Genomic DNA, 24,010 nt, shown 5'->3' with positions numbered 1-24,010 from the left:
TACCTCGGGTTGTGCTTGTTCTCTGGGGCCTCCGGAACACTCCGGCAGGATCCTCCTACACTGCCTTTGTGGGGCAGACCTTAGGTGGGCTGGTGGGTCACCAGCGTAACTTTCGTCTCCATCCTCTGGGCTATGTAAGCTCGGGATTGAGAGCCTGCCCTGGGCGGTGGGCAGCTTCCCTAGGGATTCTGGAGAAGGCTGAAGAGCTGCACCCGCTGGGGCTCGAAACCTGTGCAGGTCAAGGCCGCATCAGAGGGGCCTGAACAGAGGGGTCTGAACTGTAACCCTAGGCCAGACACACACCGCTAAGAGAAGGAACATTCCATCTCTTCTCCGGAGTTGGTGCCATCATTTCTGGTATCGTCTGGCTATCTTCTGGTATCTTCTGGAGCTATCTTTAGCTCCAGCATCCCTGAGAAGTGGGCCTGGGGTCTCCACAGGAACGGGAGAGAACACAGAGGCCTTGCGATGAGCCCAGCTTCACTGGCTAAAATGTAGATCATACCCGGACAGGCAACGAGCTAGTGCCCAGCATCTGCTGAAGGGCTGGCCAGTCTTCCGGAGCCATCTGCACAGAAAATAAAGGTGCCGAACACCGTCCCTTCCCCACACAACTTACCAGTTTTCATTTGGTAGAGCGTCTTTCCCATTCCTGTTCGCTGAAGGGTTAAACAATTCAACTGACCAAGTTTGGCCTTCAGAGTGGAGTCACGAATAGCGTCCTCCCTCTATTGCGATGCGAGGGACCTCCCCGAAGGCTCGCTTGTCCAGGCCATCAATGCCTGCCCCCCGCCCCGGCTTCCCAGAGGGGAGAGGTGGGTTTGGTTTACGAAAATTGCATCATCAAAGGGGACCCGTCCTTGGAAACGCCGCCCTTCAGCACATGGGAGATGTCACCTGCCTGGGACGCGATCACACTGTCCTCGGCTTTGGGCTTCCCGCGAGCTGCGTTATCGCAGCTGCACAGGGTGATGTAGCCAAAGGCACAATTCCCAGTGATGTTCGCTGAACTTGTCAGCCCACGTGCAAGTCCCCTCACCTGTTGTTTTGGTTTGGGTTTTGGTTTTTGTTTTGCCAGCACAGACACTAGGGACAGAATCGGTGGGGCACAGTGTGGTTTGGAGTAGCCACTGTGAGGCTCGTACAGATGGACCGTGTGGGAATGGGGTGCAGTCAGCAGGGATCCACACGTGGGACACCTTTCCTGCAGTGCTCCGAAGTCCATGACCCATCCTTTCTGCCCGGCCCCCCTGCAAAACGCAGTGAGTCAGGGAGCACCAAGTTGCATGAAGTGCACGTGGAGCAGTGGATGCCGCTTCTGAGTTCCTGCCTCGTGCATCTCAGTGTCCCTTCCTTGCAGCGAGGATCGGGGCCCTTGTTCACATCTCCGCTGAGACTCACAGTGATGAGGGAGGGCACGGCCACTTACTGAGTTTTGGCAGTGTGCCAGACTCCGCAGACGTGCTGTGCGACAGCCGGGGTGGGTGCCGTTCCCACTTTCCAGGTGAAGACACTGAGTCCCAGGGTGCCTGTCACTTGCTAGCAAATGACAAAACCGGGCCTCACACCCAAGACCGTCTGGATCTATGGCTCATGTGCCTCTTGCCCTAGTATCCCAAGCTCCTTAGGCCACGGGGACATTTCATCCCCCCCTTGAGACTCTCATTTGACTGACGTGCAGCTCCGGAGCGATCCGGCTTTCAATCTGAGCATAAAGTGCACTGTGCTGGACTTCAAGCCTGCTCCTCTGCCGATTTCGCTTTCCTCCACATGAGCACCTTCCTGCTCCAAAGACACGGGGTGTCTCTTCCTGCCTGGCCCCTTCCGTTAAAGGGAAAGTGACCTGGTAAATCATCTGCACATTAGTGTGAGTTTGTTTCCGTGACCTTCCCAAGGTCTGTGTGCTTTTAAGAAAAGTAGTGAAACCGTTCCAGTGGGTATTACTCAAGATGCGAGGAATTATAAGGAGAAGGAACATGATCTGTTAGTCTTTCCCAGGGAATCCCAAGCAGAGTCCTCCACAGGGCAAGAGAAATTTGGAAACCAGGAAGCCCTTTCTCGGCCCCCTAGAGCCATGCCAAATTGGAATGCTTCCATTTCGGCTTATTAGAGGCCACCTGGGACCCATCAAGTGTCTGTGATGCAGCCACAGCCCTGGCCAGCACGGTGACCTTGGGGCATGGGCCAGCTGCCCAAGCAAGATATGGGGACTCACACCCTGCCTTGGCCCCTGGCCTCCCGCTCAGGGCCCCAGGGACTGCACTGAGATGCATTTCTGCCTCATTGTAACTCAGACCTGCATTGTGCTAGGACCAGGCCTCCTTCCAGAGACACCTGCTGGCTCCTCCCCTCGGTCAGTGCCAGGGCAATGCAGCTCCTCTCACAGAAACCCTTTGCTTCCCTGGGCCCAGGCCCAGGGTAGCCCGGCCCACATTCTCCGAGCTAATTGCCTCTGTGGTCTTAATGGAAATGACCACAGTAAGTGAAGACCGTGCTAATCCCTAGGGAGTGGACAGTCCAGAGAGCTGGGGGCCCCTAACACATCCAGTCTGTTCTGGAAGATGGCTGCTTTCTCCTCTCCAGCCCCTCCAGCTTTGGGCCAGCCTCTCTGGCCCTCTCTGAGCTCAGTCCTCAGGGCAGCACCTCCGTGATATAGCAACAGATGACTTCATCCGAGGAGAATTCCTCCAGCTGCTGGTGCAGCTGCCCGGTCATGTTTCGATGACCCAGTTTTCCTGATTCTGTGTCTGAACCCTCTGCTGACCTGTCCCGTCCTCGCTGGCAGAAATGCACTAGAGTCACTACTAATGGGGCTTCAACTAGAGCCGGACTCGCAGAGAAGGGTCCTCTTTGCCCCCTTGCATTAGACCAAGGACACTGCCGACGCAAGACAACCTTCACCCCCAGGACCACCAGCCGAGCAGCACTTGGCTTTTAGACCTCAGCACAGAAAAATTCTGGGTTTCGGTATAAAAGCCCTCACACCACCATCGCAGCTTCCCAGACTGGCCGTCTTTCCGTGCAGGATCAAAAACAAATGTGCATTTTCTTCAAAGGGGGTGGGGTGAGCCGTAGAAAATTCAATCTTAGAGTTTCTTCCCCAGAAACTTAAAAAGAGAGCCATGTCTTTGAAATGACATATGGTGTGGGGTGTGTGTGTGTGTGTGTGTGTGTGTGTGTGTGTGTGTCTCCCCACCGGAAGGACATGGTTTAGTTTAGATTTTTTTTTTAAGTTAAAAAAAGCGCCCACAATGAAAACAATGTGGAAGGATCTCATTCAGTATGTCCCTCGGAGGCAGCTCTCACTGTCTGCGTGTGTCTTCGTGTTCCTTGGGTGCTGCTGACGGCCTCTGGCCCGAGTGATTTCTCCCGAGTCCAGAATGGAATTTCTCCTGCAGCCCGGGTGAGGGGCTCTGAGCAAAGCCTTCACTTCTGAATGAGGGGCGCATGGGGACAGTCCATGCTGGTCTGAAAGGGTCCTGAGACCTCAGATGGGCTGGATCAGTCTTCATCCCGTGGGTTGCCTCGTGTGCACAGCTGGCCCCAGAGACAGCTGGCTGGGGCAGCGGTCCTACCCGTGGGCTCAGGTGACTGGGACACCTGCTGGCTCCTCCCCTCGGTCAGTGCCAGGGCAATGCAGCTCCTCTCACAGAAACCCCGGGGCTGGTGGGCTGAGTGCCTCTCAAAGGGTTACTGGTCCCTAGTAGTGAGTTGTATGGATAGGGCCACAGCAATGAAGCAGTGTCTGTACCCGGAGCTCCTTCTGTGTCCTGCTCAGGGATCCCTCCTCAAGCCTCAATGTGTCACTGGTTGGGACAAGCATGGCTCTTACTCCGGGTTCACAAACAGCAGGATTGTCCTGGTAGGAAGGAACTTAACCCATCTAAATCCTACTGTACAAATGGGAACCGTAATGCCCAGAGAGGAGACACGATTTCCCCAATGTCCCATGGCCTGGCCCGCAGTCCCGATTTAAGAGAAAGCTACGTCCCGCCGTAAACCTCCACAGCCTGCACCCCAGTGATCAGGCAGAAAGAGAGCAGCCCCAGCTGCAGCAGAGCTCTGTGTCTTATGTCTCTTCCCAGAAGCCCCAGGGTCCTCCTTCCCATCTCACACACACACACACACACACACACACACACACACACACACAGAGCAGCTGGCTTCAGCCTTGGCCCCACCTCCATTTCATGTTCACCTGGTAAACTACTATGAGCACTTCATTTCTGCAGATTTTATAGCTGTTTAGACCCGGGTGAAGTTGCATTAACCCTGAGCAGAACACTCCTAGATGGTGAAGTGGAGGGGAAGGTCTGGGCTCTGAGAGCATTAGGGGACCGCCTTCTACTTCTGCAGGTGGCAGGATGAGGGAGGAAAGGGGCACACCCGGGTTTTGCAGGGTGGGGGTGGAGGGGGTGGCCGGTGGGAGGACTGGAGATTCTGGGGTAAATATAGCCTGGGGTGCAGTGAAGACCAGGAATTGGTATCTGCAAAGTACTGAGAGCAGGGCCCAGTGCTGCATGAGCATTTGTTAAACATAATATGTACTCAAGGTGGGACCAGGAGAAGCCCCGGGATCACCCTCCCACCCAGCGACTGCCTCTGGCCATTCCTTGTGTCTGAGCAGAGGGAAAAGCCCTCGACCAGCTGTCCAGCTGCCTTGGATTCTCTTCCGGGTTCTGTTGTTTATTATCTCTGTGACTTTGAGCGGAAGTCACCCCTTGCCTCCCATTTCCACATCTGTGAAATGGGCATAGCAGCCTATCCTGGCTGCCTCAGGGGGCTTTTGGGTATGCAGGGAAACACTCAGAAACACACAGGAGCAAAGTACTTTTATTTTATTACCAATACTATACTCTGGTCTGCCTGGCCACATTTAAAATAAAGAAACTTACAAAAAGCAAAAGGCCCTTTCCTGAACATCCGGGGAAGCGAACACGGCTTCCGTGTTTCGGGTCCCTGGGGGTTCAGGGAAGGCCGTCTCATCTCCCAGTCTGTAAGCAGGCCGGCACTGACCCCTCCGCCCTCCCCAGGTTTGCGGGGAGCTCTGAGCAACTTGTCCGACGCTCCACAGCTAGTAAAATAGTGTGTTCATAGCGGATCAGGGACTGCGAGGCTCCAAATGTTAGTGAGAATTGTCATCGGCAGTAGTATCATTTATGGAGTGTTTCCTGTATGCACAGGCACAGGGCTAAGCACTGCCCCTGCAGGAACATTTTATGTTCATAGCAACCATAAAGGAGGTTACTGTTACCCATTCTCAGATGAACAAATGGTGACTCAGAGAAGGAGAGAAGCTTGCTTGATATCACGCAGCTGGTGAGCCCCAGGTTTGTGCTCTGGATCTCTGACTCCCAGGGGCTCTGGCATCCTGTTACTGCCACCAGGGTCACACCCGGGGTCCAGCCTCACCTCTCAGGGGACATGGACTGGCCTAAGGGAACAGCATGGTCGCTCCAGCAATCTCCAGCCCCGGAAGTGAGGGCCCGACCCAGAGGGATGGGACCCCACGTCTGGTGTCCTGTCTGATGGCCATGTCCCCTCTGAGGCCAAGATTTGTGGAGTCTGTGTTTGGCAAATTGATTTCATCAGGGTGAGAAGATTTGCTTTCTTTGTTCCCAGTCCCCATGAAAGGTGTCAGGATTGGGGGATGATGAGGATAAATTTGATTATGTAAAAATTCAGGTTAAAATTTCAGGAGAGAAGTTTTCTTTTAGGAATCCATGGTGTTTGTGGGGTGCCTGGCTGGCTTAGGCAGTAGAGCACACGACTCTTGATCTCACAGTTGTGAGTTCGAGCCCCAACATTGGGTGTAGAGATTACTTAAAAATTAAAAGAAAATCTTAAAGAAAAGAATTCATGGTGTTCAACCCAACATCCATCAACAAATGAATGACAACCACATGGGGTACATCCATGCGATGGAATAGCATTCAGCCCTGAAAACGGAAATCCTGACACCTGCTACACCACAGGAACCTTGAGGACATTATACTAAGTGACCTAAGCCAGACAGAAAAGGACACATGCTGTAGGATTCCTTCTACTCCTATGAGGCATGTGGAGTAGTCAGATCATAGAGACAGGAAGGAGAAGATGGCTGCCAGGGGCTGGCGGGGAGGAAGAATGGTGAGTTAGTCTTTAATGGGAACAGGGTCTCTGCTGGGGAAGATGGAAATGTTCTGGAAATGGATGGTGGGCATCCAGCAATTTGAATGTATGAATGCCACTGAGCTGGACACATAAAAATGGGTCAAAGGGTAAATATTACGTTACATATGCTTGACCACCACGAAAAGAGAACTCATAGTGCTTATAGTACAGTACCAGAATGCATTTGCCCAGAAACTGTTAGCAGAGTTATGCATATATATTCATTACCGTGGGCTGGGCAGTCAGCTGGCTTGTACGCGTATAAAGCAAACCCGTCCCCATTTCTTGCATAGATTCGGCGATCCAGACTCAACACTCCCACTGGCCCATGGCCTTCAGCCTAAGAACTGACTGAGAAATCTCCCCTTCTTAGCCCTTTTCCCGGTCTACCTACTTTTTAAAGAGGCTTGTTTTCCTAAAGCCTATAATTATGTTTGCCTCCAGGGTACCCAGGAATTTTTTTTTTTTTTTTAAGTAAGCAAAGAGCATCCTACAATTATCATGATGATTTGTTGAGGGCAGGCCAAGTGCAGACACAACCCTGGAAGCGATGTTCACGTGTTGGTGTTTGCGTCTTGGAGGCACCCACCAGCTCACTTGGGGTCAGTAATTAATACGAAGAGCTGGAGAATTAACAGGCCCACGTCGGTGTCCACTCTTTGCCGCCAGCAGGACGGGGGAGGCGGCTCGGTGGGATTGTGCCTTCCTGAGGCTGGCCGCAGCCGGGAGCGGGGCCCCGGCTTCACAGATGGTTCTAGGTAAACATTTCCAGCCAGGGTGACTGCAGCATCCGGATGCCGTCACCCGGGGCTGCCGGAGCCACACGCAGCCGAGGCCGAGATGGGCAGCAGCCCGTCGGCTCTGTCAGCCCTGATTTGTGGCTGAGCCTTAATCTCCCCGAGTTCAAAGAGCGCTTAGCTGCTTGTCTTTGTCAAGAGCGCGGTTGGGGATCTTTTATGTGAAAGATGTAGGATTCTCGGGCTGACTTTGATTATTTATTCATCCCCCTCCGTGGGTGTGTGATAGCCAGGGCACCGCGGAGCCCCCTGTCCTGGCTACTCTTGCTCTGAAATTCATTGAGCTTTAAAGCCCTTTGAAAATTGCTGTTTGAGGGAGGGGAAAAGTTTTTGAAGGCCTGTTTCTCTCTCCCACTCCACAGTGCCACAACACCTTTTGCCACCGTTTCATGCTCCCTTACCGATTGACATGAGACACCAGGAGGGAAGGTACCATTATGAGCCCCACTCTGTCCACGGCGTGCACGGGTAAGTTCTGCCCTCCACCCTCCACCCCAGCATGTTGTCACCTGTCACCCCGGAGGCCAGCAGCCTCAGCCACCTGTCATGCCTCCGTCTGTCTTTCTGGATTTCCTGATCTGCCCTGTCCTGAGCTGATGGTCACCTCTGCCACCCGGGAGGGCGATGAGCCGGGACCCTGCGCACATGTGTTGGTGGGATCCCTCTGGTTCCCTGAGAAGGAAGCCCCGCTTGGCTCACACGTCACCACCTCCAAGGCTGCAGGCTGTCCCGGTGTACCCATAGCACCTTGAGGCTCTGTGTGCACCCACGCAGTGGGAACCCCCTCCAGGCCAGAGGTTCATAAGTACCGGGACCTTAGTTATATGTTGTCATAGGATAATACTTCATAGCACCCTTTTTTACACGTCTCAGTTTAGAATATTATAGAGTCACCCTGATGATAAGGACAAGCTCCATGTTATATTTTGGGGCCTGTTCCCTCTCCCTGCTCTGAGATCCCTGGTAGAAGGGGCCTCACCCAGTGCCGTCTCGCTAAAACTAATCCTGCCCCTCTTTATTCCCACCTGAGTCTTCGAAGCCACCAAGTTTTCTCGGTCTTTGCGATTCAAAGACTCGGCCCGGTGCTGCCGCATCCATTCTGCTTTCAGAGGAGAGGCTGGAACCTTCTCCCTACCCCCACATCTCTGCACACCTGTCTTGGAGGGAGCCTATTGCAAAGGGCCAACCGGCCCCGGGGCCCCTCTAGACCCAGCCACCTCACCTGTCCACACCAAGTCGCTGTTCACAGTCCTAGGACACACAGCCCTGCCACAGTTCCCCGTGCCCGGAATGCACCCTCCTCCTGGGGACCACACCGAGTGGGGGCCCTTCCCCCGGGATCATCTGTTTTCACACCTACTCCCCCCCACCAGTAGGCTCTGAACTTCCCTCTCATTGCCCCATTGCCAGTGGCCTATACATAACAGGTGCTTGATCAATGTTTGCTGAGTGAGAGCACTCCCCACCCACCCACCCACCCACTGAAGACAAACCCTACTTCCTGCCTCTCCCAGCTCCTGTCTGAGTGAAGTCAGTGAACTCTTGCTGAGCCCGCCCCACCTTCAAAGCAAGCACTGTACCTGATCAGGAGGCCGGAGACTGAGAAGGTCCCAGCCCTCAGGCGGCTCCTGTTTCTGGGCACCCATTGTTGCCTCCCCAAGGCAGAGCCAATTTGGGACTTTGCTTTTCTTTCCTTTAGCATATCTTTTACTTTGAAATAATTTCAGACATGTGAAAACAGTTGCAAAAATAGTGCAAAGGTTTCCATTATCCCCTCCACTGTTCACATCTTACGTGACCAAAAAGACTGATACAGTGTCATTGACTAACTTGTAAATCTTACCCACATTTCCTCAGTTTCCCCACTAATTTCTTTTTTTTTTTTTTCCTGTTCAGGATCCAGCCTTTGCATTTAGCAGTCAAACCTCCTTCACTCTGAGATAGTGGCTTAGTTTCTCTTGTCTTTCATGACCTTGACCCTCTCGAAGAGGACAGGCCAGTACAAAATGTGCAGATGTCCTCGATTTGGGACACTTACGTGAAAGTTGCCTCATGATTAAATTCAGAATAGAGGCACTTGGGTGGCTCAGTCAGTTAAGCATCCGACTCTTGGTTTCAGCTCAGGTCATGATCTCACGGTTCTGTGAGTTCGAGCTGGGCATCGGGCTTTGTGCTGACATGGTAGAGCCTGCTTGGGATTCTCTCTCTCTCTCTCTCTCTGCCCCTCCTGAGCTCATGCTTTCTTTGTCTCTCTCAAAAGTGAATAAACTTAAAAAAAAATCCAGAATAAGAATTTTGGGGTATAATACCTTAAAAGTGGTTCGGTGCCCCTACCTAGTACATCATGCCATGCACATGATGGCAATACTTCTCGTCATGGGAGATGTTAATTTTTCTCGTCACTGGAGATCCCTTAGTTAACGTGAGGTCTGCTGGGTTTCTCTACTTTAAAGCTGGTCCCTTTGTAAGTAATAAGTATCTTGGGCCGTGATACTTGGATAATATGTAAATATCCTGTGTCCCATCATATCTTCACCCACTAACTTTAACATCCATGGACAGTTCTCAACAGAAACTAATTACTAGTGTTTGCCAAATGGTGATTTTCTATTTCCATCATTCCTTCCACATTTATCACCTGGAATTCTCCTGTGAGAAATAGTCCCTTCTCCCCTGTGTCTTTCTTTCTTTGGCTATTTACTTACACCAAATAAATGCCTGGATAGTCGTGTTACTCTGAGGTATATTCTGTTGTGGTCACTATTTTTGTGTGGTTGCAGCGACCACAGATTTGGACTTTGGGAGTCCCCTAGAGTCGTCTCCCGGGTCTTTCAAATACTGGAAATTTCTCATTTCGTGGCAGCGCATGTCGCCGGTTCTCACTTGACTGGGGCCTGCTGCTGGTCCAGCTGGTAGGTGATGGGGCCCTTGCAGCCCTCTGCCCACCTCCCAGCCCCTCCAGCCGCAGGGGCTGAGACTACAGCTCTGGTGGCTAGCTTATGGGGGATGCACACATTTGGAGCTAGTGAATCACCCGAAAATTGCTCAGCCGATAGCATCTGAGAACCGAAGGAGAATCAAGGAAGCCGAGTCCCTATTTGGGAGGGGATTGGAGTTGCTGACTTTCTGCTCTTGAGAAATACTGGGGCTCGTTCAGTGACACAGATCCTCGGAAAGTAGACCCGCAGGGAAGTGTCCCCTGCAAGGGACCTGGTGCTGGTCAGAGACATGGGTGGTGCCGGTGGCTCCTTGGAGGCACAGCCCACGCAGGATTGCAGCACCGTGAGGTGACTATCTTGGCTCACATGTCCGCACAAACCTGGTGACCACAGCAGAGCTGTAATAAGACCCCACCATTGACAACTGCCATTTCTCACAATAATTCCGACCTACTAAACAGGCTCTGTTATAAATATTTCCTGTTCTTACCATCCCATTTTACAGAAGAAACTGAGGCAGCACAGAGAGGTTAAATAACTAATCACCAGGGTCACCCACTTAGGGAGTGGGAGAGTTAGAAATCTAATTACAACCTCCTGACCCCAGGCCCTCAGCTGCACGCTGGGCTCTCTCCTGGAGGCACATAGATAAGCACTGGTCTCCTGGACAGGCCCAGCTGATTCCTTCTTGAAAGCACATAGAGCCCTTTGTTAGGGCACCACCCCCTCAGTCAGTGGTTCCCCAACCCTCTGGACCCGCAGCATCAGCATCCTCTGTTAGGAATACGGATTCTCAGGCCCTAGGCCAGACTGCTGAGTCAGAGACTGGGGCAGGGCTCATGTTTGGGTTTAACATGCCCCCAAGCGATGCTTCTATGGGCCTCCCATCACTGAATGAGGGAGCCCTGACGGGAGCCCTCAGTGCTGTCCCCCTGGGGCTGATGGAGATCTAAGAGATGGTCCCTGAGTCTTCTCCAGGCTTTGCCATTCACCGGCCTTGGGTTGGACACAAGTCATGTCCCCTCTCTGGGCCTGCTTCCTTCCCGGCCAGTGAAGGGTGCGGCATGGGCAGAACACTGGTAGAAGCAGAAAGCCTTAGTGGCAGGCAGCTGGGGAGGTCTGGCCAGGTCAGTGGGCCTGTGGAAATGGCCTTGTCACTCCCTGGCCCAGATGACTCTTTCACCAGACTTGATACCTGAGGGGCAGTGAATTAGTCTCCTGTTGCTGCTATAACAGTTTACCCAGTGGCACAACACGATACTAACTTATTCTCAGATAGTTCTGGAGGCCAGAAGTCTAAAGTAAATCAAGGTATTGGTAGGGCTGGTTCCTTCTGGAGACTCCAGAGGAGAATCTAGCTTCTTGACTTTCATCGTTTCTGGAGGCTCCCCGTGATCCTTAGCCGGTGACCCTTGCCTCTTGTCACATTGCCTTTTCTCCCCTGCTTCTGTCCTCACATTGTCTTCCTCTTCTATAATACTCTTCTCTCTCTGCCTCTCTTATAAAGATGCCAGTGAGGGCTTTTAGGGTCCCCCCCCCCCCAGGTAATCCAAGATAATCTTCCTGTCTCAAGATCCTTAATTCTATAACATCTGCAAAGTCCTTTTTTCCCCCTAGAAGGTCACAGTCACAGATGCCAGGGATTAGGGCCTGAATGTCTCTGGGGCTTATTTGGATCCCCAACCCCCCGTGGCCAGTATGGCATCACCCAGGATGCCGTCAAAAGGCGTCAGCCGTGTGTGCAGGGCCTCTGGGAGGCCAGGCTCTGCCAGGGAGGGAGCTAGGTATGCTATATCGTTTTCACCTTCCCCACTGCCCTGTGAGATGCAGCTGGTGAGCTTCAGAGGGGGCATCGACTTCCTGCCAGTCGGCCCTGCGAGGTGGGCATGCCGTCCCCCCTCCCCAGCTAGGGAGGGGCTCTCCTGGTTAACACCCCAGTGTCGGGCAGAAGCACTGTGTTCCCAAAGCCCCGTGCCCTGCCAGAATGCACCTTCGAGGGCTCCACATAATCCTCGGGACGGTCGGTCCCCACCCGGCCACACGGGGACACTGGCCAGTACTTCAGGGCTGGCCTGGGGCCGTGGGAAGTCCACCCCTTCCCTCTTCCGCACCGGTGCCTCAGGTGGGAAACAGGACGAAGCCTACACGAAAAAAACGGCCCCGGTGGCTCTGGCTTCTGTGATTAATGCGGTTGGAGCCTGGGGGAGCGCCCGATCCATCAAGCCCCTGCGGTAGCCCACGCCGCCTCTGTGGCGCTAAATGCGTCTAATTACACAAACGTTGCGCAGCAAATGAGGTGCGGTGTCGTCTCTTGTCTGCGGGGTGGGGGCCTCCGCCTACGGCTCCGCGCCGGGGCCGCTGCCCATTGGCTGTCCTGGGCCCCACAGTCCGGTGATTGGGCGCCTCGGGCGCATGCGCTCCGGGGACAGGGCTCCACCACGCATGCGCCGGAGGTCCTCCCGCTAGACCAGGGAAGTGCTCTGCCACCGACCCTGCCAGCCCACCTGGCCTTGAACCCCAGCGCTGAACTCAGCCGACCAATCCGAAAGGATTAACCTGAGTTTCTCCTTCTGTAATAGGCCATAATAATAGCACTTGTCCCATCTGAGGAGTTGTTTTGAGAATGGAATGGGGTCATATAAGTAAAACAGGCAGAGGGGTTTGGAAGCATTCAGTGGATGTTAACGGTGAATATTCTCACAGTTGCTATGTCCGTTTGCTTATTGGAGGGCGGGGGGTGTCATTGCAGGCCGAGGGACTTGTGGCGGAGGTAGGCCATGACATGACCTTCAAAGAGGATTTTGTCTGGTGGCCGTGACATAAGAAGGTGGAAAATAGGACTGAAGAAGTACCACTGGGGATGGGGAGGCGTGGGGCCTTTTTTTCTCCCAGTTGAAAGACTTTGGACTTTATCCCCTTGGCAACCAGGAGCGAGAGGGAAGGGTCAGATTTATTTCCAGGGTGCCTGTAGGAGCAGCTAGGGGATGGAGAGGAGAAGTGGGGAACCCGGCAAAGGGATCTGCCAGAGCCTGTCATCATGTCCCAGGCAGATGAGGAGCAGGGTCCAGGCTGACTGTCCTCCACTCCAACAGGCGGCTACAGAGGGGAGAGTGGGGTATAGGGTTCAGTGTGTGGAAACCCAGCCCGCACAGCCCAGCTGGACGGCCTCCTCCTCGATGCCTGCCCCCTACCCTGACACAGCCAACGTTCCCTGTCCCCTGGAGGTGCAAACCCACAGCAGGACTTGCACAGCTCCCTAATGCTCAAGTGGTTCTAGAAGAGTACCTGGCGCTGTCGGTGGACTCTGTGGGCAGCATTTCTTTTCTTATTTTTATGTTTATTTACTCTTGAGACAGACAGAGACAGAGCATGAGTGGGGGAGGGGCAAAGAGAGAGGGAGACACAGCATCTGAAGCAGGCTCCAGGCTCTGAGCTGTCAGCACAGAGCCCAAAGCAGGGCTCGAACTCACAAACTGTGAGATCATGACTTGAGCCTAAGTTGAAAGCTTAACAGACTGAGCCACCCAGGTGCCCCTTGGGGCAACATTTCTTATCTGTATAAACCACAAGTGGTGCGGAGATAAATGGGCAGGGGGGTTGTTTCTGCTGGTCAGGTGGGGTTCTCTTGTGACCCCCCCCCCAACTTCCCCTTGGGAATATGATCCTGAGTGGCTGAGAGTCCATTCTTGAGAGCGAGAAGGAAAGGCCGGCCAGTCAGTGGGGGCAAACATTCCCTGTAGACTTTCCATAGCCTTGTGACTGCTGGTGGGAAACGGGGGGGGGGGGGGGGGGGGGGGGGGGGAAGGGGCGGCTCCCCTCCTGGCCCCTGCCCTTGGAAACAGGCTTGCTAGGCATAGTGGGGACAGAGACTGAGGCATGGCATGCAGGGCCCCCAGCTGGAGCTCCCCACTTGCCCCCTGTAAGCAGTCACGTAAGCAGGAGTGTGGGAATCAGTGGGCCAGGATCAACCCGTGCCCTGTCGTGGAAGGGGTCAACCTTCCACTCCCCGTGTGGCTTATGGGGTCCTTCTCATCCCAGCCCAGCCATGGGGCGTCAGAGAGGACCAATTCCAGCTGCTTCCAGCCCAGGAGGGTACGCAGAGATCATCTCGTCCTGCAGTTCTCAAACCTGGCTGCGAATCTGAACTCGGGTCTGTCTTAAAGATGCACATTCTTAGGCCCAAGCCTAGAAGTTCTGGTTCTTTTGGGCTAAAATGGGGACCGGGAATCTGTTTACAGACACCCACAGGCCAGCACTTGGGGACCACCGCGAGCCACTCTGCTTATTTTATACCCAAGAAAACAGGCCCGGGGCTGTGTGTTGGCTTTCCAGAGTCCTAGAATCAGCAGGCTGTAGGCCTTTCCCCCTCAGTGATAACAGGTCCAAAGTACGAGGTGTTAAAAATCCCCCGGTTCCTTTTTGTCACCCATCCACAGATGCAGTCCCCATACGTTGACCTAAATCTGTGCACATTCTCGGCTTGCAGAAGGGGGTGAGCTTCTGGAACGAGGGCAGCTACATCTTCCCAACCATGAGAAGGACAGTCCCTTTCTCTCTCCTCGTGCCTGATTCCATACCTGACCTCTGACATCCGTGGTGATGGCTGAACGTGCAGCACCGGCCTAGGTTCTAGAGCTGACCACCACTAGTCACTGCCATCAGGGCCACTTGATCCTGAGCTGTAGTTGGTGAGCAGGGTTCCAGCGGTCACGGCCCAAGGCCACCCGTATAGACAAGGAGAGAGGAGGGGGGCGGTCTTGCTAGGGACAGATGGCTCTGGGGCTTTAGCTATCAATTCATGTGAAGTCAGCATGAGGGCCCAGGTAGTTTGAGAAAAGAGGAAACGCCAGCTGGTGGGTGCGAGGGCCTGTGCCTTCCACCATCATCTGCACACTTTGTCACACGTGCAAATTATCCAGAGACCCCCTGAGAGAGCTGTTAAGGATGTCTGAACCCACCTCGTCCTGGTGCCTGCATATTAATGGGGATGTTTAAGCCCCTCTGTTGGTGTACTTCACAACGTAGTTGCTTTGCTGTTGCTGGCCGAGCTCCTGAACTTTCTATTCTGGAGGGATTTGAAGATGGCTTTTTCCAAGGTCAGTGTTCCATAAAGACTGCACCAGCTCGTCGTGAGATTAATAAACATGCAACCTGCTTGGTTTGGGGCCCCTGACAGCCCTGTCCTCAGCCCGCCTCGAGGCAGTAATATTTTCTGGTTGGTTCACGGTTCACCAGGTTCACGGTTCACAGAGGACTGGCTTTGTGTTTCGCAAAGAACATTCTCTTCCCTCAGCAAATGTGCGCACTTCTTTTCAGAGATTCGTGGAAGCAAGGAAGAGACTTTGGGAGGGCGTATCTGCCTGGCTTCCGGGCTGAGATGCTGGGTGGGTCCACAGTTGCCCACCAGAGGCCTCGTCCTCCTCCTCACTGGGGTCCAAGTTGTCCTTTTATCTCTAGGGAGCGCTCCTTAAAACCCGCTGTAACCGACCACTTCCTCCTCAGAGCAATGGGATGGCAGGTAGACGCAGAGCCCAGAGAACTGTGGAGCTGGCCTCCCCTCATGGCTATCTGAGGGCTGAGTGGCTAATAAGTGTGGAGCCTTGGCTCAAGGTGATGTGAGTGACCCTTAGAGACCCCTCTGGGCAGCAGGTCGCTGGGGGCAGGCTGACTGAGGTGCAGGGTCCAGCCCTCTGGATTTAACTGTCACCTGCTCCCTACAAGGAAAGCAACATTGTCACATTTGCTTGCTAAGTGGAGAAACTGAGGCACAGTGAGGTTGACCACTTTCTCTAGTGACATCCTCCTAGTACGTAGCAAAGCTAGGACTGGAACCCGGGCAGTTTGACCCTAGAGGCCCCCTCTCTGCATGGACCTTTCTGCTAAAGACTCTCCCGGCTCTGAGAGCTTCAGATTCCCGGCTCCAGGAACGGGCTCTGCGGTGTGGGACAGACAGCTCATTTATAATGGAATCTGGCCTGTAAAAGTTTAATGAGGAGCGTGTCTGATAAGCCAGCCTGCTCTTTGATCTTTGCTGAACGCTGGCCCCTCGCAGAAGAGGAGCTGCCTGGCTCTGGGCTTTGGAGAGAGCCTGTGCGGTCAGCCCAGGGCAGGAGGGGCCCTGGGAGTAAAAGGCATCTTGATGTGCAGAAAGGAGGCGGGTCTGCACTGGGGGAGGGCATATGCAAAGCAGGCATAGGGAAGGGCTTCCTGGTGGGAGAGTCCTGCAGGGTTGAGAGGTGGTCTTTCTGGTTCTCCTGTCCCACTGGGCCACCATCCTCTTGAGCATTGCACATCCTACACCTCCAGGATTTGGGCAGGATGGGGTGGGGCCAGGGTTCAAATCCTGCCTATGCCACTTACACCCTTTATGTCTTTGGTCTGGCTGTTTAACTCTGTGAGCCTTGGTTTCCCCATCTCTAAAGTGGGGATCCAGGGACCCCTGGATGGCTCAGTCTGTTAAGCCTCCGACTTCGGCTTAGGTCATGATCTCACAGCTCGTGAGAGCCCCACGTCGGGCCCTGTGCTAACAGCCTAGAGCTTGCTTCGGTTTCTGTCTCCTTCTGTCTCTGCCCCTCCCCCATTCTCACTCTGTCTCGATAAATAAATAAATAAATAAATAAATAAATAAATAAGGGGATACAACAGCATCCCATGGGGTGGGCTTGAGGATTAGGTGAGTGGGTGTACGTAAAGCACGTAGAACAGCCCCTGGTACATCGTGAGCTCCGGACAATGATTTGCCCTTTTCACCCTCGTGCTGATACCAGAAGTAAAGCCACATTTCATCCCAGGTACTCTACTGGGTGCTGGGCAGATGTTATCATATCCAGTACCCCCAACACCTTGTAAGGTGAGTGATAGTCTCCCCATTTTGTGGAGCAGAAAAACAGATCCCAGAATGTAAGAGCTCCCCAAGATCATTCAGCTGGTATGTGAGATCTGACTCTCCATCCTGAGCCTTTCTCTATGCCGTGATTGTCCTTGGAGAGGAAGTAACATCTCGTTGCAGGTCTTAGGGCTACGGTGGGTTATCCCTGCTGGCAAAGATGGGAACAGAACGATAGTCAACCCAAAGGAATTAATCAGTAGGAATTAAAAAATTTTTTAATTTTTTTTTTTTTTTTTTTTTTTTGAGAGGGAGAGCACGCGCTCACAGGGGAGAGGCAGAGAGAGAGGGAGACACAGAATCTGAAGCAGCCTCCAAGCTCCAGGCTCTGAGCTGTCAGCACAGAGCCCGACTCAGGGCTTGAAACCACGAATTGTGAGATCACCACCTGAGCCGAAGTCGGACACTTAACTGATTGAGCCACCCGGGTGCCCCACTAGGAGTAAAATTTCAGTTTGTGGGATAGATCCCCCCTTTGAGGTGGGATCCTCTCCCAGGGCACATGGTCGGGTTGCCCACTCTGGGTGGAAGCTGATGCCAGTGCCCAGAATGCATTCGCATTCAGCCTAGCTCATTGCTGCTGGCTTTCCTGGAGGTCACTGCTGCTGGCCTTGGTCAACCACAGTTGGGGGGACTCGTGAGCAGTGCTCTGCCCCTGAGTCCCACTGCTCTTTGAGCGTCCAGCACTGTGGCCGGCATTGCTGTGTCACTTACTCGTCCTGGTGCCCATGGAGAAGAAGAGGTACACTCGGCACGGTGGGAGCCTTTTCTCCCATTCTCTCTTGCTGGGAGCTGCATTTCTGAGATGTGAACTTGACCCGCCCTGCCCAAGCAAGTAGAGTTTAGCTGTTGCCTAACTCAGGGGGGTGGGAAGGTCTGAGCGCTCATTCATCTGACGTCACCCACCCAAGGCTAGGATGTGCCAGCCTTGTGCCAGGTGTTGGGGATACAGGCCCAAGGAGGCCCACTGTTGCTGCCCATATGCATCTCGTGGTCTTGGAGGGGAAGGAGGAGAAATGGGGCAGTTACAGAGTCGTGTACTGGAAAGGGGGTGGGAGCCCAGAACACCAAGAAACCAGGAATGGAAAGCATTTACCAGAAGGAAGGCATGGGCAGCCTGTCTGTCCCCAGCTCAGCCCTAGCCCCAGCCTGCTATGGGGCTCCAGGGCCTTCTTGGGGTTGCCCCTGTACCAATGAGGGCCTCTACTCCCAGGCAGACACAGATCCCAGTATGGAAGCGGGGGCCTTTTCAATGCACACACTAACGGGCTCAAAATTGGGTAAAAATCGGCAGCACACCCACCTCTAAGAAGACTTTTTATCTAAACTATTTGGAATTATCCATCTAGTTTTGACAGGCATCCAGGAAAGGAAATTCCACACACCACTTTGGCAGGCCAGGCCAGAGTTGAAGAATTCTCACTGTGGAGGAGGTTCCCTGCGCGTAAGCCACCCGCCATCAGGGACTTTTCTCGTGGCCTAAACCTAGACCCCTAGGGCAGTGTGATGAAACCCTCCTGCCCTCCACCCACGGCTCCCCTTCCAGCCCCCTGGCATTTGCCCTGTGGTATGACAGTCCCCATAAAGCCGTGACGTTCTGGAAGATTCGGCTCAGACTGCGTTCAGTCTGGCTGTTCTTACAGACAAAGGCCTCACATACGCAGAGGTTAACCCCAGCACAGGTCACCTGGAGAGGACCTAATCCGGGCCTCTTCCCGGGGGCCAGCTGTGTTCCTGCCCCACCCCCATCCCCCACACATGGCTCAAATCCAAGGCCTCTCCCGCCACCCCCTCCCCAGCTCTGTCTAAGTCATCACTTGGCTACGAAAAGTCTCCTTGATACTTCCCTCTTGTCTTTTATCTTTTTGGTTTTTATGTTTGAAAAAGCTGATAACCTTCCTATCCTTCTGTTCCAAGGGAGTGGGGGGGGGGGGGGGAATGTGATAAAGGGTGGGCAATCGAATTAACCCCTGTTGCCTGCGTGGCTAGATCTTAACCAAGTCCATGTGTATGGCGTCCTTTGTCGGTGCAGTTTTATAACCTAATTTCCCTACCAAAACATCAGTGTTTACTTAGTAAGAAATCTGCTCTTTGTCAGCTGAAAACAGTGATTTCTTTATTACGGCTCTGTGTAGGGAGTGACAGCTGAAAGCCGGCGGCTTGGCTAGGTCTGGTGGAGTGTGCGGGCCTGGGAACGGGGTGAGTGGAGGGTCGAATGGATCGCATGCGTATAAAGACGTACGTTGGCCGCAGAGCAGGCCTGTCGGACGGGCTGGGGCGGGCCAGGAGGGAGCCTGGGCAGCAGACAGACGGAGCAGCCAAGATGAGCCCACTGGGTGACAGGGAGACAACCACCGGGCCCCCAGAGGCTTCCCAGCAGCCCACACAAGTTCACGACCAGCCCTGTGGTCTCTCAGCTCCCCACCACAGAGCCCCCGTCCGCTCAGCCAGCTTCTAACCAGAAGCCAACCATCCTCTTTAAGATTTAGGCTTATTAAATATTGAAGACATACAAAAGGACGAGCAAAAGCATGGTTAAGATATAAAAGAGTAGGGGTGCCTGGGTGGTTCAGTCGGTCGAGTGTCCGACTCTTGATTTCAGCTCAGGTCATGATCCCAGGGTCGTGGGAGAGAGCCTTGTGTCGGGCTCCACACTGAGCATGGAGCCTGCTTAAGATTCTCTCTCTCTCTCTCTCTCTCTCTCTCTCTTTCTGTCTCTGTCTCTCTCTCTCCCTCTCTCTCCCTCTGCCCTTGCGGCCTCCAGCTCTCTCTGTGGGAAAAAAAAAAAAAGATACAAAGAGTAGGAATATCATACGTGTCGTTCCCTGCCCAGGCGAGGGACTGGGGACACGCCAGCACCTTTAGGGTCCTTATGTGCCCCTCCGCTGCCCTGCCCCAGGCACCCTCACTTCCACCACTCAGATTTATCATCCCCTTGCATCCATGATGGTTCCACTCTATGTCTGATTCCCCTAACAACACATCGTTTAGTTTTGCTTTGCGTGCTTGATACAAACAGAATCATTGCAAGTGTATTCGCTGGGAACCTACTTTCACGGGTCAAATTATGTTCCAGAGATTCACCCGTTAACGCATGGGGCTCTTGGGTGGTGAATTCTCATGACTCTGAAGCAGTCTGAATTGACAGGCATCCGGGACGTGTCTTTGTTTTTGCAACTTCAGACATCATCGCGGTGAACGCGCCTGTCCCATCCTCTGGGCCCCACGTATGGCTGGCTGTTCTTTAGAATAAATGTGTGTCTGGGAATGAAATTGCTGAGTCACGGGGTGTTCACGTTTTAACGCTGGATGTTGCCAGACTTTTCCTGGGAGGTTTCGCCCCCAACAGGGTTTGAGAGCTCGGCTTGCTCCACATCCTTGTTAGCAGGGTAATGTCAGCAACATTTAATTTTTTGCCACAATTTTGGTGTCTCCTGTGATTTGGATTTTCTATTTTCCTGATTAGTGGTGAAGCTGAGCATCCTTTCGTCTGTTTACTGGCCAATAACGTTTCCTTCTTGCGAAGTGCCTGTTGAGCTGTTTTGCTCATTTCTGTATGGAGGTGCCTTTTTTCGTATTGATGTGAATAAGCTTTGTATGTAGTAAGGCCACTCATTCCATAATTAGTTATCGGTGCCGCAAACATCCTCTCTCAGTTTGTGCTTGTTCTTTTCAATCCCATGATGAGGTGTCTGCACGAAGGGAAGTTCCTTTTATAACCCAAGTCAGGTGATGGACTTGGGAACCCAACTCAGGTTCCCAACGAACACACTTCCTGGTTCCCCACACATTCTCCTCCCACCCAGCTGTGTGGTCTGACTTTCAGCTCCGGGACTCTGGTAGCTGTTTCCCGATACGATCTGCTCTTTGTTCAGTTATTCTCCTGCCTCGGAACCCCAGGTCTGCGCCACTCACTGCCTCCTTTCCGTTTCTCTGTACGAATTGAGGCCCAGTTTCAGGTGCCACCTCCTGCAGGAAGCCATCTCAGATGGCCCCAGCAGAATGAGTAAATTCTTTCCCTCCCACTCTCTTTCTGTTCCAGTACTTTGTATACTGTTGGTAGGCTACAGTTAGTGTCCACTCTCCTCTGCGACCCCAGAGGTCCCAGCGTGGTGACTCTGTCAAGGCACTGAAGTAGACTGCAGGCTTAGGGGCCTGTAATTTCCCAAACTCATGGCTGGATCCCCAGGTTCATCGCCCTAACGGCTGGTCATCAACATAGCCTCATGGGGACTCACACTTCTCTGCTGAGATCTGTGCAAGCATGGGTTCAAGGTGAACCTTGGGAATGTCAGAGTTGACCAGACACCCCTGGTGCAGCACTTGTCAGGCAGGTTTCTTATTTCCTCGGTGTGGGATGCTGGCCGAGTCTTCCTCAGTACCCCCAGCTCCCCACCCAGTGCCCTCAGAGGTCTACACTCAGTGAACATCGGCCGACAGAGGGACTAACGCATGAACCCACGAACAAATCACTGAATGGCTGGATGCTGTGGTCCCAGGCCCTGTTTACAGTTATCCTTTCTGCTGATTTATAGAACTTCCCCACATGGGCAGAGGGCAGTGCAGGTGCATGGGAACATGCAGATTTTCACAGGAAATGAACTGGGCTCTGATTTGGAGAGGGGCAGTTCCCCAGCGCTTTCCCAAAGAATGTCAGTTTGCATCTCTTTACCCTTGCAAACCCCCTGGGTATATATTCTGAATGGGACCTGATTTCTGGAACTTTTTAAATTCCTATACGGAAAGCGCCAGAAGCAAGCTTGCCAGTGTGCACTCTCACACACCCCGAATGAACCAAACAAACAGAAGACCAAGAAACAACAAAAACCCTTGCGGGAGAGATTGAAGTCCACCCAGAGGAGCTCATCGGCCGTCTATCTGCTATCAGGCATAGGGCCGCGAGTGTTGACACATGCCTGCCCTCCTCACCCAGTCCTGGTGCTAAGGAGCCCTGGCTCGAGGAGGCTCAGAGCAGGAAGACCAGCTTTGGGGTATTCGTTGGCCTTCTAGCAGATCGGTGGGCCCAAGGCCAGCTGCCTAGTGTTTCCCAGAAAGTGGGTGCCTGGCCCTGAGCGGCTCGGTAACGGCAGAGGGGTCACAGCCTCCCTACCCTGAGCCCTCTGACTCCACCCATGGCCCTGTGATCCTGGTGGGTGGCGGCCTCTCAGCCCAAAGGCGGGATGAGTACATGCCAGCCAGCGGTCTCCGGGGCGGGAGGGGCTGGCATGTCAGGGCTACGTGCAGGGCGCGTTCAGCTATGGGGAGCCAGTGACCGTGTAATCCGGGTGGCAGGCAGGAAGGCACGCTGCGGAGCCCTGTGAGCGTGCTCAGATGCCCTCCCAGTGTGGAGGGGAGTTTCCCCTTCCTCCCCAGCTTGCTGCCAACGGAGCGCCCACGGGGGGCCAGGCCACTCCGGGAAATAACACACAGACCCTGGTCTCTGAGGTCTGAACAGTCTCGGAAGACAGGTGACGGTAATAGTGACGGTGATGTCAGGACCTCCCACGGGCCTACTCCACACCAGCACAATATGCTTTACATACTGTCTTGGCTCCCAGCAAGCTGCCGCAAACTCAGTGGCTTAAAACAACAGAAATGGATTCCCTCGCGGTTTTGGAGATCAAGAGTCCAAAGTCATTATCACTGGGCTGAAATCAAGGCGTTGGCAGGGCCGTGCTGCCTCCATAGGCTCTAGGGGAGGATTTATCCTTGCCTCCTCCAGCCTCTGCAAGGCCACCAGTGTTCCTTGGCTTGTGGCCGCATCCCTCCAGCCTGTGCCCCCGTGATTACACTGCCTCCTTCTCTTCTGCGTCCCTCTGCCTCTCTCTATTCTAAGGACACTTGCTCTGGCATTTAGGACCCCCCTGGTAATCCATAATGTCCCCTTACCTTAATCACATCTGCCAAGCCTTTTTTTGTTGCCAATACAGTGATATTAGCAAGGGATGAGGAAGGACATAGATGCATCTTTGAGAGACAAGGTCAGCCCCCCATGCTCACCTGCCCTCTGCTTCCCACCACGTATTTGTAAGAGCGCCATTGCGATCGCTGTTTATAGATGAGCACACAGGTTCAGAGAGGTGCCTGAACCGCTCCAAGCCACGCAGCTAGGAGTGAGCTGAGCTGGAATCCGGGCCTTCTGCCTCAATGCCTATGCCATTCACTGGACACACTCCCTGCTTCATTCATTCATTCATTCATTCATTCATTCATGTAGCAGCCACATGTTAAGCATGCCGTCCGAACTCCGGTGGGCACGGGAGGGGGTGCTGGGGAAGCAAGTGAGCAGGAGTGGACCTGAGCTTGCTCCCTGGCTGCCCGTCCAAGGTGGGGGACAGGCCCTCAGGGGCTCACTGCAGGTGCCCAGTGCTCGGCCAGGATGGACGTGCTCAGGGTCCGGGGAAGGAGCTGTCCTCCACAGGAGTGTCTCATGAGGGCCCTGACCTCCATGTGGAGTTAGGAGGCTTCTTGAACAAGGGGGCCCTGAGCTGGACCCTTGGAGGGAGAGGTTGGAGGTTAGCTGGGGACAGAGGCAGGGCACGACTGGAGTAGCAGGTGTGGCACGGGCCCAGAACCAGAGCGGAAGCACAGGGAGGGTGGACAGAAGAGGCAGGTGCGTGACCACACAGGATCTCTCCTGCTGGTACCACAGCTTTCAGTCACCCTGAGAAGCAGGCCAGAGCTGAGGTTCGTAGGCCTGCAGCCCCAAGCGACCAGACCTCTCCTTCCTCAACCTCAGCAAAGGCCCCTAGAGCGGGCTGTGGCTGTGACCCCTAACACCGGGTCCCGGGGTTCCAGTCCAGCTGTGCCGCTGACCTCACCACAGCTGTGCCACTGCTGCTTTGGGTCTCAGTAGTGCTGTCGGTGAAATGGGACACAAAGCGTCCATCCCTGCCTGTTTCTGGCCCGACTGACCTGCCACAGGGAAAGGTCCATCAGGAGCCTCTCTGGGTTGCCAAGGGTCCTTCCTTCTGGCTCCTGGCCTTCACATGGGAGAGTTTGCCCCAGTGGCTCCTGCTGAGTCTGAGTGAGTCAGCATCCCTCAGCTCTGCATTGTTCTGCTTCTCCAAACAGCACCCTGGGTGGGGTACGCGTGCCCCATCCCTGCACTTCTGCCCCTCCTCCCACCGCAGTAAGGAGCACGTTGGTACCTGCCCCTGCAGCCCCACGGGAGCCATACACCCTTCGGGGGCACATCCCCATCCTACCAGCTCCCAGGGATGGTGCCCATACCC

At 53.9% G+C, this 24,010-nt stretch overlaps 1 protein-coding gene across 1 annotated transcript in view; it reads left to right on the top strand.

The window, feature by feature from the left end:
- The window catches only part of GLI2 (GLI family zinc finger 2), a 257,439-nt gene that overhangs the window by 186,498 nt on the left and 46,931 nt on the right, over positions 1–24,010 (top strand). The window contains 1 exon segment of the mRNA XM_040474663.1: positions 7,313–7,418. Coding sequence (XP_040330597.1) covers positions 7,313–7,418 — 106 coding nt within the window.

Source organism: Herpailurus yagouaroundi, unplaced genomic scaffold (assembly GCF_014898765.1).
Source record: "Herpailurus yagouaroundi ecotype Mexico unplaced genomic scaffold, PumYag 140, whole genome shotgun sequence".
NCBI lineage: Eukaryota > Metazoa > Chordata > Mammalia > Carnivora > Felidae > Herpailurus > Herpailurus yagouaroundi.
Note: the sequence above shows the minus strand (reverse complement) of the source record. Positions and strands in the feature narration are given on the sequence as shown.